Source organism: Oryzias latipes, chromosome 1, assembly GCF_053564925.1.
Source record: "Oryzias latipes strain Hd-rR chromosome 1, Olatipes_Hd-rR_3.1".
NCBI lineage: Eukaryota > Metazoa > Chordata > Actinopteri > Beloniformes > Adrianichthyidae > Oryzias > Oryzias latipes.
This window is the reverse complement of record NC_136237.1, coordinates 22,787,958-22,808,850: the sequence shown is the minus strand read 5'-3', so window position 1 is coordinate 22,808,850 and position 20,893 is coordinate 22,787,958. Positions and strand designations below refer to the sequence as shown.

Genomic DNA, 20,893 nt, shown 5'->3' with positions numbered 1-20,893 from the left:
CTGGCACTGAGTGTGCGCGTATGTGTGTGTAGGTTTAGGCGTCTCTGCCAGGGGAACAGATGTAAGACAGAAAATATCCTGGAGCCGGTTTGCTCTGGACCGGAGACTCCTGAAGCGTCTCCCAACAGCAGGAGGGAAAACGGTCTGTGGGCGGGTGAGAGGCATCCATTCTGATGCCATGTGCTCTCCAAAAGAGACCGCTTCCTGTGGACAGTCAGCGGTGGGAGGTGGAATTATGGGTGCTGCCACTTTGGACCTCACGACGCCATTCATCCTGCTGCACTGAGAAAGTTCCAGAGTGCATTGATGCACATTCAACTGATTTTTATTTGAAAATGAAAGAACTTTGAAAATTTCAAAGATGAATATATAATATATAATTTAGCCCTGCGCGTGTTATGAAATGGTCAGATTATAACCACTAGAGGTCTCCCAAATACCACTGAGCCTGGCTGTCATTACCCTAATGATGGGACACTGCGCCATGCTCTCCGTCCTTCCCGACGCCTCTGCCTCCCGTCCTTTTAAGGCTGCTTAGGGTGCCAGGTCACTCGAGGTCAAGTTATCTCCTGCAGTACAGACTTCTGAAGTCCCAGCCGGCTGGACCGAACACTCGTGGTCACAATTAAACAGAAAGAAGCATGGACAGTGTACATGCTAAAAAAAACCCCAACATTTTTTAATTTTTTGTTGTTGAATATACTTGAGTCTACTCTCCCTACCCCCAAACCCTGAACTGGCTCCCGGGACCCTGATCGCTTGTTCCCGCCTCAGCACAATATGCAGAACGGCCTTCTGAATGCAGACGTCCTTTTTTCCTGCAACGTGCTCCTCTCACAAATAAGACAGCTTTGCAAAACAAAAGGCACAGTGAGTCCTGCAGCTTTAGATGCTCTGGAGCTGCTCGCACCAGCACACACACACACACACACACACACACACAGTTGTCTCCAGTGTAAACAACAGCATGTGGTTTCACTAGGAAAGATGAACCCGGCTCGTGTTCTTCCGGCTCAGCCTAAACAGTGCCTGCACACATGTGTTGAGCATTTTCCTGGATCTCTTGAATGTAAGCAGAGGACAGAGACTGGCTCTTTGATGAGGTTAGTCATGTTTAATGGAGGGCCTGCATTGACAGAATTTCTTTGTGTCAGCAGTCTGAAGTTCAAATGCTCCTCCTGGCACATGCAAGAAAAAAAAAAGACTGTGCCACCATCAGGTTTTCATTTTCAAAAGCTCTACTTTTTTTCCTTGCAAAGCCTGGTGTTAGCCCTGAAAACAGCTAACATGTTTCAGCCACAGTTTGTGCTCATGCTCTGTGTTTCCGTTAAGGATTTTTGTGCTCAGATCAGAGCGCGGGGAAAATGTCAGACTGGCTGTGCTACCTGCTTGATTTGGTAGCTCTGTGCGTGTGAACCGGTCAGAGCTGCTGATCCTCAAAGCCTCAGTCGTCTCTGCTGTGTTTACTCCACAACACACAAGCAGACACGTAACTTCACACTTACACACCGTCTTTTCCTGGTTACACACACACTCCGTCACCCGTCCACTTGTGCATATTCTGCAATTTGTCCCACTTAAAAATGTAAGAGGTCTGTAATGCTCATCATAGATTCACATCAACCATGAGAGAAGGGATGTGAGAAGAGAATCCAGGAAATCACATACATTTATTTGCATAACGGCGCAGAAAAGAATTTGTTGGTCAAAAACAAAAGTTCACCTCAATTCTTTATAATGTAACTAATTGGCAATGACAGAGGGTCAAACAGTTCCTTCAGCAGATTTGACCATACTGTAGCTGCTATTTTGGTCCAGTCATCCATGCAGATCTGCTCAAGAGCTGTGACATTCCGGGACTGTTGCTGGGCAACATAAAACTTTCAACTCCATCCACAGATTGCCTTTACGTTGAGTCAAGGCATCTGGACTTAATGTATTCTTTTTTAAGCATTTCGAGGCCACTTGGATGAGTGGTGAAACGTTTCAAAAAAGACATTAGGCGGAGATGCCATAACTCAACTTCAATATACAAAGTAACCTTGATGAATGAGAATCTTTACCAACGTATGACTCAGACCGACTCGCACCAATCACTGCTTACTAACCTGGTTTGGCAGAAAATGGCTACTGGATTGGCTTTATTTAGCTGGAGCTGGAACTAAGGCATTTTCCATGGGTGACATCACTCCTGCTCAGTCCAGTTCTATTATACAGTCAATGCTTCCCACCAGGTGAGATCTGGTGCATGGAGACTCAGGAGGAGGGAGATTAATCATCTAGTGTTTCTTCCATTTCTTAATAATTTCCCCATTAATTGATCTCTAGTTCATGCGTACAATCCTGTCCCTGGTTTCCTTTGACAGCTCTTTGCTCTTAGTGATGCTTGCAGTCTAACGGTTTAAGGGTGTGGGCAGTTGTCTTTTATACAGTTAGCTAGTTCAAATAGGTGACATTAATGCAGGTAACGAGTGGAGGATGGAAGTAACTGGTCTGTGAGGACAGAATTCCTGCTTGTTTGTTGCTAAATCCTTATTTTCTGCAATAATATTAATCACAACGTGATTTTTGGGATTCTTCTTTTTTCTATCCTGTCCCTCACAGCTGAAGTGCACCTATGACGAACATCACAGAGCTCTCTCCTCTTTTTAAGTGGGACAACTTGCGAAATCCGTGGCTGCCAAATATTTTCTCTGCCCCACTGTTTACACTCCATCCCTCCCCTGTCACTCACACACTCACGCCGCTCACACAGCCTGCCTTGTTGGCCACCCGGCTGCTCTGACTCGACTGGCCGCGCCGCCGTCCCTCTGTACTGACAGATGAGCGCGTGTGAAGCGTTTCCTCCAGGCTGAGGATTCACTTTCGAGGTAGCCACAAACAAAGCAGTCAGGCCGACGGAGCTGCAGCACTGCACCCCACACGCTCTGCTGCTTTGATGGGCCACTCTGAGGCCTCTTTTTAAGATGACCCCCACGGCAACGTGTCGTATTATACCAGCCGCAGAGATGGATGCTAATACCAGGCTGCACTATGCATGCTGTGTGTTCTCCAGCCCATAGAGTGATGAGTATTCAGAGTGCATCTCATTTCATGAGCTAAATCTGTTTAACCCAGTGAAGTCCACCATAGTGTGGTCAGACTGCTCCAGGGGGAGCAGAATGCCTCTCGGCTTTATTACACACCTGAGGAGGCTCACCCTCCCACACATGCTTATTCCTCTGTTTACCATGTTCGACTGAGCAGCCTGTGGGTGAGGCCTTCATCTGCAGAGAGGCGCCAACAAAGCTTTGCCGGCAGTAATTGGACTTTAGAACAGATTGGGGAACTTGATTGACCCCCAGTAATGGATTTGAGTGAATAATTATTTGTAGTTATGGTTGGAAGATGATATCTGGGAGAGAGACGGAGCAATCCCACCAGTGTGACTCAGCCCTGCCGCCAGAGTGAAGCGCTGCCAGCACTCAATTAATGAAATCCAGCTGCTTAGGCTCCCCATGTGTCATGACTGATCAAAAAAAAAAAAAAAAAAATCTGTGCGAGGGTCTGGTCAGAAAAAAAAAGGTTATCGTCATCCAACCTTTCCCTTTCACGCGACTGGCGGCCTGTGGCTCATCACAGTAGCGATTATAAAATCTGCTCTCCAGGTCCAAGACATTAATGCTGATTATGTCTCCATTATTTCGTGTCCGCCTCTAGGAGCGCTCTGCGCAGCCTCCAGCCGCCATGTTAATTAGAGCTCTCAAGATGGCAGGCAGCGCCTCCTCAGGATACAAAAGGCAATTACGCTCAGGCTCTAATTGCCTGCATAAGTGCAACTAGCCTTCCAGTTTCTGCAGGCAACGTTAAGAATCAACCTCAACCAGTGGACTTCAAAAACAAAAGGATGCTCATTTTTTCTTAAGGAGGGATGGATTTCTACAAGCTGTAGCTCTCCCCAGCAGAGTCTTTTCCTACTTTTTTTTCCCATTTCACCCCCACCCTCTTTGTCTGCAGTCATGCCTCCAGGAATCCTCTCATCATATGTCCCTTTCTCCCCTCTTCCTCCTCCTCCCCATCTCCTCTCCCCTCCGTCTGACCCCTCGTTGCCCCCTTGCCAGTCTCCATTATTCCTGACTGCCCAGTGGTCTGGTCAGGTGGGGGCTCCGGGGCTCCCGGCAGGTCGTGTTGTGACAGGTAACACTGGGCCGCACACTTCCTCTGATAACACGTGGAGGTCAGCCTCTCATAGCTGTCCACAGCTCGTCCCTGCACGCACACCTTCACGTGAGAACAAACACACACAACCGCCGTTATTCTCCATGAATGGAAAGCTGCCAGACGCTCTGGTTGTCACCGAAGACTCTGCAAAACTGAGCAGTCAGCCACATCATACGATGTTTTACTCTTGTTGCAGAAACGGGAAAGTTGTCGGTGTTTAGCATAAGAGTGGAAGATTTGGTGGCCGTTAAGTACTGCTGGAGTCCTCTGCCTCCTGGCTTTCCTGCTTCCTGTGTTAATGAAAGAGCTGTAGGACTGAACCGGCCAGTATCAGATCCTCACAGCTTCTCCCCTAAACCGGCTAGGAAGATGAAAAAAAAAAAAGTTTTTTTTTTCACCCATTGGTTGTATTCATTAGCAAAATAAAAACCCAGTCAATACATTTGTTGCTCTGGATCTCTAATTTGGATTAGTTGAGCTTTTCATGTCCAAGTTCTGATCTGAGAAGAGCCATCCTCCTCCCCAGACGAGATGGTAGCACCGCGGCAGTCCGTCAGCGGTTGTTGTTACCGTGGCATGTTTCTGGCTCCTCTGCTTGATCCAGGGCAGCACCCCACACTGCCAGGCCTGTGAGGTCCAAGGGGTGGCATGGGTTTTTATGCCAGGTTGACATTTCGGGAAGCATTGCCAGAACACCAGCATGCATTTTATTCTCCCGGACAAGGGTTGTGGGAGCTAACATGTCAACGCAGGCAGATGGGCAAAACTCTGTGCCAGCTGCACTGGATTGGACCACTGGCCTGGCAACCGCGTGCCAGCCAGCTAGCTGTAAGTGGGGCTTCCTGGCACATTGTGCTGGGGGTGGGGGCAGGTGCTCCTCAAAGCAGCAAGCCTCGCAAGACGAAAAAAGAGAAGCAAACCATATTAATTAAAGATCCATGCCAATGAAAAGCGTGTTTTTGCTGTTTTTAACATGTTCTTGTAGCATTTTTCTGAGGATGGAGGAGCCATATAAAGAAAATTAAGCTTTAAGTTGCATTTCTGCGTATTTCTTTATTCAAAGCATTGTGAATCAGAAGCAGACAAAAAAATACAGTTGTAAAAGCTACAGGCCACACCTTTAGACAACTAGATTCATGGAAGTCTTTCAATTCCTCGTCTTAGCTGCATCTGGCTCAAAACTGTACGGCTGGATATCTCGAATATTGCTCGCCATTTTGGTTACACCGCTGATGTTATTTATAGGGTGTAAGGGCTGAGAGCGTGTAAACAGACGTATATCTGAGAGCAGGGGCAGGCTGACTGCCGCTCTGCAGAAACTATGTCCTAAAAATGACAGTTTTTTTAAACTTTGGCTAAAAATGGCAAAATCATAATTGAAAGACCAATAGGAACGCTTTGAAAATAGATCAAAATATAATTAGTGTGCGATGAATTCCATTCGTTAGATGTTTACTAAAATGTACAAAAAGCATAACAAAATGTTTAGACGCCATTTTTATGTTTGATTAAACAAGTTAGATTTTGAAAAATATCTGATTTGTTTTTTAAACATTTATTCTTAGAATAACAAGTAAGGAAATGTGGTAGTTTATTTTGTTGTAAGAAATTTTCCTTGACAGTGAATCTTATAGTTTTGGAAAGTCTGTTATTTTTAGCTAATTTAATCCTACCTGTCAGTGCCAAACATCTATTGTTGTTGCTACCACCTCATGTGTTAAAGCCCCACTCTGATAGTCTTTTCAACTATTGTAATGCATTCCCAGTGGTCTTTAAATCATGAGAAAAAAAAATTGTTTCTGCAGAACAGCAGTAGTTCATCAGAATTTTACCTCTGAGTTGTGGGCGGGACCTTTGGCGTGAAGCAGCCCGGTCCCCTCTTCCCCTCCCCGTTGCTGTGTGCTCTCTGTTTACACTCTCTCCCTCTAGCTTACAGCCCCTCACAAACCCCCAACCCAACATTACCAGTGCAACAAAAAATGGCGAGCAATATCGTAGCTATCCAGCCGTACAGTTTTGAGGCAGATGCCAGCTCAGACAAGGAAAACAAAAATGTGGATGCATTACAATGAAGCTTGCAGCTACAAGCTTTTTCCAACCCCATTTTTTCATCTGCTCCCGGTTCACAACAATTTCAACCAAAAAATACTCCGAAATGCAACGTGAAGCTTTATTTTCTTAATATTTGTTCTCCATCGTCAGAAAAATGCTACAAGAACATGCTAAAAACATCAGAATGGGTGTTTAAGCATCTGGGGTCCTCCAGTCAGATGCATGGCTCCTGCTGCAGGTGGTCAGTAGATGTCTGCTGCTAGAATCAGCATGTCACCTGTGATAGGACAACGTCTGGTGTTCCACAGAACCAAGTTGACTAACTGAACCCCTCTTTCTGTTTGTACATCAAAACAAGGAAGCAGGGGATTGATTGTTGTACATCTAGAAGGAAACACTCAGCTGAGAGCGCCTTTTGAAAATGATTGCTTCTTGTTTAGTAGTTCTTTAGCCAGAGGCAGCTACTCCAGCTTCTGTTTGTTGGGGTTAGCTACAGCTACAACTAAAAGTCTTTTCTTGGTAAAAGCCCATTATGGAAACAGGTCCATGTGGTCAGACGCGCTGCAGCAAGATTGTTTTTCATATTCAAGTAAGTCTAATTAGCCACCACCAGTGACTGGCTGAACCTAAGAACTCTGTTGCTGCTCGAAGATTAGTGGGCTTTGCTGAATGCAGTGGAAATTCTCCTACTGAACAGAAGTTGGATTGTGCTTGGCACCGGTGAAAGGCTCAGCTCCACAAAAACAGCCCCTGTTGGATGGAAACAAACCAGAGTTTTACAAGAGACCATGGTTACTCTTTGGGGAGACCTTTGGAAGCGGGAGGGGTCTTATACACCTTGAAACTACACCAGAAGCACTTGGTCACCCCTCCCAGGAAAGCCCAACATGTTTTCTGTGGATTAGGATTTTTGTTTTTCATTTGTCTATTTAAATAACACAAATTTACTATGTTATTATTTTTTTCTCATTGTGTGCAGAAGAAATATGACATTTCATCAAATGGACACGGTTAGTCCAGTCGGCCAAGGTTTGGGCTTGATGGTAAAGGTCAAAGATGATTTGTGATTTGGATATGGTTTCTGTTTCTGTGCTGTCACACCCGTTTGCATGTGCAGCAGGAAGCCCGGCGCTGTGCCCGCGCATCTCAGGCAGGCCTGCTAGCAGGGAGGGCCATTAATCTTAGCTAAATCAAATAAATCAAGTGCACTTTAGAAAAGAGCTGTCAGGGTAATTGTTGCGATGGCCATTCTGCTGCTTCTCAAGGGGGAGCTCTATTGACAATTATGCCAGGGAATGTACACTCACCCCCCACCCCACACACACACACAAAAATAAAAAAGTAAAAGAGATTGGTCTAAGAAAAGATGGAGCAGAAGCTACCCTCCAACCACAGACATCTAAAGCTGCTTCACGCTGCTGCTGGATGTGAGGAGTCTGAAGTCTGTTTTATTTATTTTTTGCCAGAGTCAGTCATATTAAGAAGCTCGAACAAGGCCAGTGCTTTTCGCTGGGCCTTTTTGATCTCCTCTAATGTTAAAAGTGACCAGACCATCCCTGACGCTCGGCTCCGCTGCTGGCACCGGTGTTGCAACATTTTGCTAAAGAGAAGGGCACAGCAGAGATAAACCATCCCTGATCTTCAGCCCACGGTCTGAGCAGAAAGAGCACAGTTTGGTATTTTCATTTACCAGAATGCTAAACCCTTTTCACGGGAGCCATATTGGTGTCTGCTGGGATGAGACAGAGGTGATAATAGAGATGGAAAGAGCAGCATGTGAAAGGCTGCGCTGCCCTTGGCTCGCGTCTCAACCAATGGGGTTAAATGACTATTTCAGAACCTTGGCAACCACACCTCTCACACTTTTTGCCTCTTCTTTCTCTAATTTGACTGCGAAGGGACTAAACTAATGTCATGCACAGTTCCACGTGTTGGATTACCTAATATTAAGGCTTCCATTTCAAGTCCCACTCCGATCATCTTTGGATCTTATTTCAAAGTGTTCCCAGTGTTTTCTTTTTTATTATTAGGATTATGCTGTTTTTGCAAAAAATATAAAAAGTATGTTTTTTGTTTTTTTTAGGACATAGTTAGTGCAGAGTAGCCGGAGTTCATTAGAAACTCGCCACTGAATTATGGGCGGGATGGTAGGCACCAAGGAACCCCGCCTCCTTCTCCTCCCCAATGATGAGAGGTTGGAGCAGGGAGCCTTTTGGCCCCTCCCAGTATATTTCCTACGTCACAAATTAGCTCTTTTTCCAACCACATTTTTGTCACCTGCTGTTGATTTGCAGCAATTTCATTAAATACGTACTCAGAATTTTGAGCTCACTTTTCTTCATATGCGCCCTCCATCACCAGAAAAACAAGAACATGCTAAAAACACTATTTTCATCGGAGTGGATCTTAAAATTCCAGGATTGATTTAAATGATCTTGTCAAGTGAAATGTTCCTCAGGGTTCTAGTGAATGGTGTTGATGCGTTTGAGCCTTTAAACAAAAGTGGGACACAGATTGGAGCAGCGAATCTGTTTATTCCAGGTTCTCCACCACATCTCCCAGCATCTGCAAACTTTAACAAAATAAATAAAAATAAGCTGCCATATTTCTTTTTTTTTTCTTCAACACTCAGCTGTCAAAGTAAACACTGCAGTGAAGGTTATAACACGTGTGGATGAAAGATGAGCGTGAGTACATGACTGCAACTCCTAATTTGTTTCCCAAATGAGAATGAATGGAGGGATTCCCGATGTCCCGATTAGAAGATGGATGAGTGTGCAGCTACAGATTTAATTGATTGAAGACAGGAATTCGGTTAAGGATAATTGAATCATGGAAATCATTAAAAGCTCAAGTGCATGAGATAATTAATGGATTTAACCAGGTTATAATCAGCCTTCATCTTTAGCAAGCAGTTTGAGATGAAGCTTGTTATCCTTTAAGATTTCACTTTTTCTTTTTTTTTATGATTCATAATAGAGACACTTTGAAGCTGTTTCTTAGCATGACTCAGACAACGTTAGCGCCCAGTTTACTTTTGTCTGATTGGTTCGGTTTACTTTTGCAGATTTCCCGGGTTGGGTTTCGCTTCATTACCCAACCCAAGGAAACAGAGTTGGTTCTGTGAAACTATAAGTCTTTACATCTGACCCCTAAAATCATGGCTTTAAATAAAAAGTATGAGAGGTTTTAGCAGACGTTTGGTGTAATTTGAGTCTGTAAGTTGAGTGTGGTAATAATGTAGATGCGATTGTTACCCGTAGAAACAGAGCGACCTATAGCTTGTCGCAGACTACCATGGTAACTGTGGAGTGTAGCAGCAGGGGAGGTGGCGGCCTTGTTTTTCGCAGACATGATAATACGTCGCTGCTCCTGTTCCTCGCAAGTACAATGCATTCATCACTTGGGTGGGTGTGGCCGAGCAGCAGGAGGGAGGGGGCAGTGGTCCGTACCCCCCTCCCTCCTGCTGACCCCAGTGTTTAGATATGCCAGGCCCAGATGCTTGTGGGTAATCCCTCCCTCGACTTCAACCCCTGAAACCCCCCTGCGGTGATTCCTGAGCCAGATTCCTGTTGACCCCCACAAAACGGGGTCTCACCCGTGAGATTGGTAAAAAAAAAAAAAATGTCATGGAGGAGTGGGCAGAAAGAGGGGTGGGGGTGGGGGGGGGGGTGTGCTTTGCCCCCTGGGTGGCCACCAAACGTGCATGTTTCTGCATGCACGTACATGCACGTCTGGCCATTTTTCACTGCAGCTCTCTGAGGTGCACATCGGGGGTATCTTTGTGCTTCGGTGTGACATCTTTTGCCCTCTGCATAAATCTGCGCGAGCTCCCAGGCGCTGAGGCAAAACTCCTACAACTTCCACGCATTAGGGTTTAAATAAACATGAAGTTTTGCATTCACTAGTTCATTTCTGTTTCTCATCTTCACAAAGACAAATAGATTTTTAACAAGCGGCCCCAGCGGGACCTCGTTGCGTGCAGTTTTAGCCCTGACTTCAACCCAAACCAAATCGATTTCAGAGGTCATTTTCTTTTCTTCAGCCTCTCTTTTCTGTGCACCAGTGGTCCTGCTCTGCAGCCTGCACTGAAGGTTATCTGTGGCAAGACTTGGTGTGTTTATTTTCTCTGTTTGAGCTAGGGGAAAGAAAAAGAAAAAGGAAAAAAAAAGAAAAGAAAAAGAGCTTGATTTGTCTTCACTCAGTAAAGCATTGACTCCTTCCAAGGCTTGTGGCCACATTGGTGGATGGATGAGTCAAAAGTACAGATGCTGAGTGAGGCGTACTGATGAATATTTGTGGAGAGGAAGATTTGCAGATTGCGGAGTGTGTTGTGAGCAACCGGAGAGGAAGGAGACGGAGAGAGGCCAGGCAGCTGTAGCTCCTGCAGACACACACTTCTGTCTAAGCAGCTTTCTTCTCAGGGCAGGGTTGCAGCAGGTCACGGTGGGATTACACTTTTGGCAAACAAGAGGGAGCTTCTCCCGCACAAAGCAGTACACGACTCCCTCATGACTCGCAGCAGCTGTAATAAAGCCAAGGCAGCCTGAACTTACAAACAAACAGCTAACACGCTATTGATCGGCAGCGGGCAACTTTAGCGAGGTGGTGTCGAAAGGTCAACGTTGTGCAGACAGCTCGGTCTGAGGTGAAGGGCTATTATTGGGATGAGGGAAAACTCTGGCGTTTGGTTTCATCTGAGACATTTGCCGACTTCTTCGCTAAAATCCCCCCCAACAAGAAGGGAATCGTTGTACAGCTGAAGAAAAACAGTCCGTATGTGTGTAATATTATTAAAAAAGAAGGGTTTTCTATCTTTTCAATCAATAGCTATCCCCTGCAGTGCCTGCATGTCACTTCTTAACACTTCCACTCATAGGGAGGTCAGCCGAGCAGGCGCGCGCTGCCCCGAGCGCTGCTTTGAACTTAATTAAGCAGCTTTAAACACCACCGAAAAGATTCATTAATGCTGAGTCGAGACGAGCGCAGAGATAAGAGCACCTCCTCGACAGACGAGATCCAGCTCTGGATGGCTGTTGAACCATCCTGGGTCAATATTTAAGGAGAGGTGAAGGAAAGTCCACAAAGAACTACCCAAGTCTTTTTATTTTTTATTTAAATCCCTCATATAGCAGCTCTACGGGTTAGTGTGTGTGCAAACATCAAATGTGAGCAAAACTTCCCCCTTAAAAATGAAAACGAATGGGAGAGGAGAGATGGAGCGTCGCTGCTCCTGCCTGCAAGACGCTGAGGAGCTGAGAGGCCCGATACAGCAGCGCTCCATACCAAGGTGTTCTATAGCTCGGGGCCTAACGGTGATAAATGAGTCCCTTAATGTCGGCAAACACTTTATCTCTGCTTCATCTGTTTTCATTAGGCAGGGCCAACCTTTGGCTGGGCAAGAACGTGCTGTAACTTTCATTACTACATCTGAGAAAGGAGAGGCAGAGAGACCTCCCACTGGTCTAATAAAAACACCAGCTAGACACCATGACAGAGCCCATTCCTTATTATTATAATGGTCGACCACTGTTGTATGTTAGGGAAAGCCACGCCCTGCAAAAACCATTAGTACTTTTTCTGTAGTCACTGATACATCTCATTCTCGAAGCTGTGGTGAGAGTGTCGCCTTTGGACACAATTGAGACCATTCAGAGGCATTTTATTTGACATAAGACTTTAGTAAACCCCTGTTTTCATATCTATGAAGATTCTCATTCATCCAGGTTGGTTCCATTGTAATAGGTTTAGGGGATGTCATCTGGACTTGGTTTTAAAGTTCAAAGACGTTTCGCCTCTTATCCAAGAGGCTTTGTCAATTCTGAATTCTGCAGTGCATCTCCACCTGAAGGCCACAAACCACTCGTTCGAGGACAGTGAAGTCCGAATTCTAGCCAAAGAGAAAGGATGGTTTGAACGAGGAGTGAAAGAAGCCATCTTTGTCAAGAAGGATAAACCTTCTCTTAATAAGAATGGCGGTCTCAGGTTTATTCTTCCATCCATCTACGGCAGTGTTTTGAAACCTAAACAAACCAAACCAGTTCCACCTGAGTCGTTAACAGCTGAAAGAGATGACCAATTTAGAGAGGGAGTCATTGGCTCCCCAACCCCCAGCTGAGGACAAAGGACTCTTAACGACCCGAAACCATGTAGTTGACAATACCAGTTGACAATACCATCCAGTTTAAGGTCTGACTCCTCCCCCATGAGCGCATATATACCAGCCCTTTTACCAGCTAATTCAGAATTGACAAAGCCTCTTGGATAAGAGGCGAAACGTCTTTGAACTTTAAAACCAAGTCCAGATAACATCCCCTAAACCTACCACCCTGTTTTCATACTCTTTTTAAAGACCCACTCCGATGAAAATTTTCTTTTTTAACATGTTCTTGTGCCGTTTTTCTGATGATGAAGGATACATGTAAAGAAAATGAAACTTAAAATGACATTTTTTTATATGTCTTTATTCAGAATCGCTGTGAATCGGGCGGGGGGGGGGGGGGGGGGGGGGGTTAAAAAGAGCTCTGCTTAAACAGAGACCCCTCAGCAACCGGAAAGGGGGGGGGGGGGGTTCTCCACGCCAACAGTCCCACCCACAACTTAAAAGCACATTTCTAAAGAGCTAGTGCTGCTCTACATAAACTATGTCCTAGAAAACGACACAGTTTTTTTTTTAATTTGGCTCAAAAAGACGAAATCATAAGTAAAAGACCACCAAGAATGCTTTTACAATAAGATGATAGGATAGGGACTTTACTAAAGACCATCTTATGGTGTTCTCCAGGTATATTTATACCCAAATTAGGTTTATCTAGAAAGGTCAATGTAAACGTGTACCTTCATAACCTTTTGGGGATTTGGGACCATTGAGATGTTGCCACAAAACTCACATTAAGCCTAATGTTGGAATTTTCTGTAGCTTTAACCCTTGTGCTATCTTAGATGACCCCACCCTTACATTGACGTGTTCTCCCTGCCATGACAAAGGTGGATAAAGGTGGAAAGATTTCATATAATCCATGGACACCAGTGAGGTTCACAAATCATTGAAGAAAAAAAGGTTCAGAGCACTGTCTAGTGGGTCTAGATGACCCATCTCCCAATGTTAAAGTGCCTAGGATAGCACAAGGGTTAAATAACACAGTGACCCTGACCTGCGGTTTATGCGCCGTGTGACCTTTAAACCCTAAATGGTCAAACCAAAACTATGATCCAAACATGTATGTTTTGCTATTTTCTGCAAGTTCGGTCATTGGTTGGTAGAAAAAGCTGCATTTCTAAAGCAATGAAAAAGTTGAAGCTGCTGTCAAACGGAGAAAAGTCGATAAACTAATCATCACACACACCCTCGCTGATTTCCCAGGAACGTCTGGCAAATGCAGACATTTTCCTGCTGTTCACAAACATGTTATGAGTATCGCAGAACTTTCCCACATCTGACATGTCAAACTATGGTTTAGTCTCCAATCTGATCTGATGTAGTTAAAACACTCTTTCCAAGATGTTTTATCGTTTCTCAAACCTTTAAACTTGAAAATTGAGGCTTTTTTAAAAATGTCTTTGTTCAACTTGTGGGAAAACAATATTCTGAATTCACTTTGTGACATTTTAAAGATTTTATTTTACAGCTTTAAGAATTTGTCACAATAGAGGTTTGGATTAGTGTCACAGGCTGCACAGCTGCCATTTTTTCACACTTTGTAAGTTAGAGAAACTGTAATGGAAATGGTCAGTAAATTGTTTATTGGAGTGTTTAACTAGAATTAAGTCTTTAGATCCTAAAGACACATATGAATGCAGACACAACGATTCACTCTGTAGTCAGTAGCATGTCTGCTTAAGCTTTCACTTTTTGATAATGCATGTCATTAAAAGCTTGGAGAAATTGGGATTTCACATTACTGAGACCCCCCCCCCCCCCATGCTGCCAAAACGGACTGTTCAGAAAGTAAAAAGACTTGTTTCAGGAAAAATCGTCTTGCAAAAAAAAAGAAGAAAATCTTAAATTTTAATAGCAAAATAATCTTAGGTTAAGAAAAAATCTTAGAGACTAGATTTTTTTCTTAAAATAGTAATCATTGATCAAACCATTTTTTCTTGTCCCATTGACAGATTTGTTTTTCTTATTTAAAGAAAATTGTTCAAATTTAAGGAAATGTTGCCTTATTTCTAGGATTTCTGATTTTGCAGTGCAACTCTGTAGTGAGCCGGCTGTGCTGCAGAGGTGGAGTGGTCGACCTTTGATTGAATCCTGAAGGTCACAGGTTTGGTTCATGGGTGGATGGAATTTGTGACTGTAAAGCACTTTGAGCCTTATGTAAAAGCTCTATAGAAGCACACAGGATTTGACATTTACATGGACTGCCGATGACTCCAACTTTTATTTGCATCGCTCATATTCTCCCCCTACATGGATTTTCTTCAGGCATTTCCCCCTACAGCCAAAAACCAAATGACTGTTTCCTCAGATGTCTCTGTATGTGATGTACCGCTGTCCAGGGTGTGCCTTACCTTTACGCTCCAGCGAGCCTCGTGAGCCTAATCAGGATGAAGTGGGTGTAGATAACAGACGGATGTCTTCTCCACGCCATGTGTAGGTTTCTGAGGTTTCCTCCAACAATCCACTACTATGCATGTCAGTGTGGTACATTTACATTTAGCAGATTGTTGTCATCATCATTAGGAAAAACTAATTAGCGTTCTTTTTGTTTTGATCAATTTTGATTATTGGGAGTGGACAGCAGTGTGTGGAGAGTTAGTTAGCTTATTCCTGCTTTATAAAAAGGACAAAAATGAAAAAAACTGGTCATAAATGCAGAGATTTAGGGACTTGTCAGCAATGTTTAGTCATTTATTTTTTAGTTCTTTATTCCCATATGGCTGTCGGCTCTAAAAATACAAAACATTTGCAGTCGGAAATGCACAAACTCCAACTGCTTGCTTAAAAGTAATTAAATGACAATAAAATATTTATCTTAACTGTATGTTTTAAGGTTTTAAGATTTTGAACTGGAACCTGTGATTGCAAAATGTTGGTTTGATAAATAAATGAATATAAAAAGACCTTTTTGGAGCAAAAAGACACACAACCAGAATAATATCTGATGTAAGCTTTACTTTCAAATCCTGTTACATTTATATCTGGCAAGTTAAACTTAACATAATGCCAAACGAAGAAAACAAATACAAAACAAAACCAAAAAAAAAAAGTACAAATGATCCATTTACCAGTTATTGTCACAACCCTGTACAGCCTTAACAATGGAGTAATAAAAAAAAGCTTTGTACAGCACATTGCAATCCTGACCGAGTGCCAAAAGTTACATAGCTGAGCCTTTTCCTAACCATAAAATACAGCTTTTTAAAGCTAAATGATTGTAGACGTTTCAGTATGACGCTAATTCAATGCAACCGAAGGAAGGGAGAGGGTTAGTTTGAAAAAAAAAAAAAAACGAAAAAAAACTGAAGCACTAAAGGACCAGAGGGAGGACATGCAAAAAAAAAAAAAAAAAAAACACACCCAAAAAAAGGTAGTTGAGTTTTCGGGAAGGTCACCGTGCTGCAACAGAATAAGTGCTCAAAATACAAGTTTTTCTTTTTTTAAACCAAAAAAAAAAGAGAAAGGGGGCCCTGTCACCTGTTTCATCTGCAAACTAAAAGAAGTGCAGCCATTCATAATCGTGCTGAGGTCAAAGGCAGACGTTTGAGATCAGACATTCTTTTTAAGGACATCTTTTCCTTTTTTGTTTTTATATTCCTTCCCCTTGGACTCTGATCATTAGTTTGACTGATTCTCAGAAGTCTCAGGTGGTTTACTTCCACCAAGTGGCACTAGAGTATAAAAGATACAGTAAACAGTACGGAGAGAGGCTGTCAGGGGAAGCTAGAGGTTGGACAGTCGTGTTGGGACGCTTCAGGGCGGGGCGGGACGTGACGGATTGAATCCTAACATCACATCGCGCTGTGAGTCGTAATTTTGGTCTTGATAATACTCAAGTTTTCTTTTATTAATTTTTTTCCTTTCTGGCACGGTTTAAACAGCAAAAAGGGTTGTTCATTACAGAAAACGCAACAGCAGATACAAAACGAGGAAACAGTAAAAATAAGGGGTTTTGGCTTGAAGACCACTTAGGAGCTTGAGCACAAGAACAGGTAAAGCTTTTAGAAAACAAAATACTTGTACTATGCTGCCTAATTAAAAACAAATGACTTTTTTTTCACATGGATAAATATTCTTATGATCAAAAAAAGTGCAGCACTGTGCAAAAATGAATTTAGCCTGGGACCTTTAGTTCCCAGGAGGGGGGGGGGTGTTTAACCTCAACTGTCCATTTCATGCATTTTGTGTTCACTGACTTTCTCTAATTTCACAGAGACAGACCCTTTTTTTTTTTTTGCACCAGCAGACATTCCCAACGACTCATTTACAAGCTGCAAAAATCTGCTTCACAGTTCTGCAACTTGCTCCATCTTTTTCGCTTTGGGAAAAAAAAAAGGTTTAAGTGCTTTTGGCTTGACGAGTAACCACGTTAAGTGCAATTAAAACTCAAAGAGGATGACATAAGTGGGGGGTTGGGGTGGTGGTGGAGAGGGAACCAAAAAAACGCAGTACCACGTCTGCCGGCCTGACAGAAGCCGTGCCGTTTCACTCACCGCTGTACAAACGCATGGCTTTGCTTCATCATTGCACCTGCAGGAGCTTCTCCTCGCCATGGGTTCTTTTATATGTTAGTAGAAAATGTTTAGTATGATGTAAAAGGCTCAGTAAAAAAGTGAAAATAATAATAATAATAAAAAAAAAAAAACTGAAGAAACAGACACAGAAAGGCCACCAAACACAAACTTTTCCTCTCTATACCAGCACATAAGACATCCCTGTTCAGATTTCTGTATCGCATCTTTTTTTTTTTCCATGTACATCAACAAAAAAAATACATTCATTCAAGTCATTTGGGAACAAGTTTTTTTTTCTTCTCTTTTTTTTGTACACAAAAAAATTACAAAAAAGCTCCAAAAAGCACCATTGAATCGGCCTGTAGGTGACCTGGGCTGTGGGCAGCTTCCTGACCCAGAGCGGGTCACCTCCACAAAACAGGTTTCTCATATATCTTTCCTAAATATGGTCGGCGTGACGCTGTGACAGAGCCGTGCTGACATCAGCCTGGTCTCAGAAGGAAGCTGCAGTGGTGGTTTTCACCGCAAAAACGGAATTTTAAGAAAGTAAAAAGATCCTCATTTCAAGAAAATGTGACCTATTTTCCATTTCAAAAGCAGAAAATAGTTTGGAAAAAATGTGCCTTATGCTACGTACACATCGCCCACGGCAACGCACGCTGACGTTTTTATGGGCGCTCACAGCCACCGAACGAACGCACGTTAAAACTGTGTGCTAGTATCAGATAGCGACAGTCGGGCGTGACCACCACATGCTAAAAGTGCGTTCAGGAACCCGCCGTGCGTGTACGTAGCATCAGTCATTCACATTTTTTCTTAAAATAAGAATTCTTGGAAAGAGTATTTTTCTTACCCTATTGGCGGATTTTTTTTAATTTTTTTTTAATTTAAATAGTTTTTCATATTTGAGGAATTTTTGACTCATTTCTTGGGGCTCGTTTTTACAGTTGATTCAGAAGTTCAGAAGAGGTGCAGAAGGTTTTAATAGAAGAAGGGTACTAAAGCATAAACTTCTATCAGAGTTTTTCAGTTGATCTCATCAACATCTGACATTTCATTCAAAAACTGTGGTTTTGGATTATGCTAATGCTGCTAATGATCTAACTATGGCTGCTGAACTGTGGGAAAAAGAGTTGGGGACCCCTCTATCTACAACATTCCTCACCTGCGAGTGCAGATTCAACAGTTTGTATTTATCTTGGAAATGTTCTTCTGTTTGCTTCCTCACCATAGATCAATGGGAACGTTTTCCATATTTACACTTTATCCGCTTACACTTCAAAGATTATCAACAAGTACTGATTCGGAGTCGGATAAAACGACGTTCCTTCTGAGACGCAAGTGAAATCAGCAGCAGCACACAACACAGTTTCACCATCGTACAAAAATACAACAAAACTGAAAAAAGATGGGAAAGGAGAGAAAGGAGGAGGGGGTGGGGCTAAAAAACTGTACAAAGTTGATAAATAGTTAAGTGCGTGGTCTGAGGCTTTGTTTGGGGAAACGTTACCTTTTCAATGAAAAGAATTCCTTTGATTCCGCCCACCGCTAACACTTTCGGATATCTCGAATTTCGGCTTCCTAATGACGTCAAAGCTAGCTGAGACACAGAGACAGGCATGCTCTTTCAATGCATAATAGCACTGGACAAAAATGCACTAAAAGATAGCACTTGCAAAGTTTGTTTTGTCTTTTTAACCTTTTTTTATCTAGTCAAACGACTACAGAAGATATCTTTAAAAAAAAAACAACTAAAAAATAACGGATACGTTCGTTTCAGCAGATAAAGCCACTGGGTCCAGGTCGTTCCGATGCTTAAAAACAGAAACAAAAACAGAAAAAGAGTATCTGAAGTAGTAATAATTCAATTGATAGAACTGATAAGAAAAGCAGCTTTTTGATATAAATGCATTTTTTTTTAGCATGTACAGCGTTTTTCTCATATAAATGTTTGTTTTTCTTCTGTTCTTTAATATATATGCTTGTCTGGTCCAGCTTATTCTGCTGGTCTGATTAGAACAAACAAGGAAAAAACTTTGCTCCCACTGCAGTGGTCACAGTCCAAAGGGTGAGGGAAATGGGGGGTGGGGTGTCAGACAGTTTTGGCCCTCTCCATCAGTCCCAGGTAGGCAAGAAAGGAGTGCTTGTGGGAGGAGGACGGTGAGGGGGAGGAGAAGGAAGGGGGTGCTGAGTCAGGAGGGGAGAGGAGAGGTCGACACTTGGAGTTGAGCAGTGGGTGGAATGTGAAGCGGCGGTTGTGGGTGAACAGGGTGGTGAGGGGGATCAGATGGGCCGGGTTGCAGTTCCTGTACTGCTCCAGCGTGTGGCGGGAGGAGGGGGGGAAGAGGGAGGGGCCGCTCCTGCCGACGCCCCCGTGGTTCCTGGTGGCGCCGCTGCCGTTGCGGTGGAGATGGCCGGCGGGGTCCAGCTGGCGGGACTTGCCCAGCGTGAGCGACAGAGCGACGGACTGGAGTGCCTGAGACGCCGTCAGACCCATGAGAGGGCTGTTGCTCCCACTTCCTCCACTGCTTCCTCCCCCGCCGAACAAGATGCTCTCCCGGCTCCTCTGCAGGGAGGAGCGCCCGGGTGATGTTCCCTCTGCGGGCTGCTCCTCCCTCCCCGCCCCTTCCTCTTCCCCCTCTTCCTCTCCTCCTACTAAGCTGCCGTCCAGCCCCTCCGACGCTCCACCCTGGTGTTTCTTGAGGTGGCGGCTGAAGACGAAGGGGTGTGTGGTGGTGAAAGGGCACTCTTGGCAGCCGAAAACCTGGCGCGGCGCGTGCTTCAGCTTCTTGTGCAGGTTCAGGTTGTCCTTGCGCTTGCAGCTATAGGAGCAGCGGTCGCAGTGGAAGGGCCGCTCGCCCGTGTGCACTCGCACGTGCTCGATCAGCTTGTTGGCCGTTTTAGACAGGTAGCCACACTGCTCACACTTGTAGTGGTTTCCCAGGCGATGCCCCCGCATGTGGGCCTCCAGGGAGGCCTGGTCGGGCCACAGTCCCTGGCAGATGCGGCAGCGGTACTCCATCTTACAGTGCGTCTTCAGGTGGCACTCCATGGCCGCTGGACGATTGGTGGAGTAGATGCAAAAAGGGCACCTGGTTAATGCGACACAAGGGAAGGAGGGAGGACACAACACACAAAAAGCAGAGGACAGTTGAAAGGAAAGTGTACGCTCACAACCATGTAACACACCTTGACATTCATTGGACACAAAATGACAAAGGAAGGAGGACAGATAAAGGAAAACAGTCTATGACCAACAGTTCTACAGGCTTTGCAAAAAAAAAGTATGTGGTAATGGTGAAAGAGCTGGCATGGGTCAGGGATGCGTGTGTTAGGGGGTTCGGGGGGGCGGAGGAAGGATGGGTGACAGGCTGGAGGAAAAAAGGTTGGAGCAACAGGACATGAGGGGAAATGAAGGAATGAGTGGCACTTACATTTAAATAGCACCTTTCATCTGCTCTGGGGCCCAAAGCGCTTCACAAACCCTGCAGAACAGAATCACCTCAGAAAAACCTCAAAATGGTCAAGGCCCTCTCTCTCATCACTGCCTGTGGTGCTCGCACCACCCTACACCTACTGCTCTGCCTCTGTCTGCTCCTATGCCTTTCTAAAAATTACACTGCAAATTAAAGGTGGACACCCAATAGAAAATATTTAAAAAACTTGGATTTTTCTGCTGTTATCTACACTGAATAAGTACATTTTAAATATTTTCTGTAAAAAAAAAAAAAAAAATTTGAAGGGGAAAAAAAAAAGATGTTTTGGGTACTTTTTAGATAAGAAGGATTATCACAAAAAAATGTTTCTAAAAGGTGCTGCCTAAAGAGATTCAGCTCCAGCTTCAAATATTTAAAAAAAGTTCTCTGTAAATCTCTGAAGCTACGTTCACACCGGCCTCAGCAACACGCGCTCAAGTGGCCACTTTAATGAAAAGTCTATGTGACCAGACGTACATTTGGACCTTTGC

General features: G+C 44.0%; 1 protein-coding gene across 1 annotated transcript in view; it reads right to left on the bottom strand.

The window, feature by feature from the left end:
• Positions 1 to 15,347: 15,347 nt before the first annotated feature.
• The window catches only part of LOC144994316 (zinc finger protein 827-like), a 71,000-nt gene continuing 65,454 nt past the window's right edge, over positions 15,348 to 20,893 (bottom strand). Inside the window, exon 14 of the mRNA XM_078951780.1 lies at positions 15,348 to 20,018. Within this exon, the coding sequence (XP_078807906.1) occupies positions 19,019 to 20,018 (1,000 nt within the window). The 3' untranslated portion in view covers positions 15,348 to 19,018. The remainder of the gene's footprint in view (positions 20,019 to 20,893) is intronic.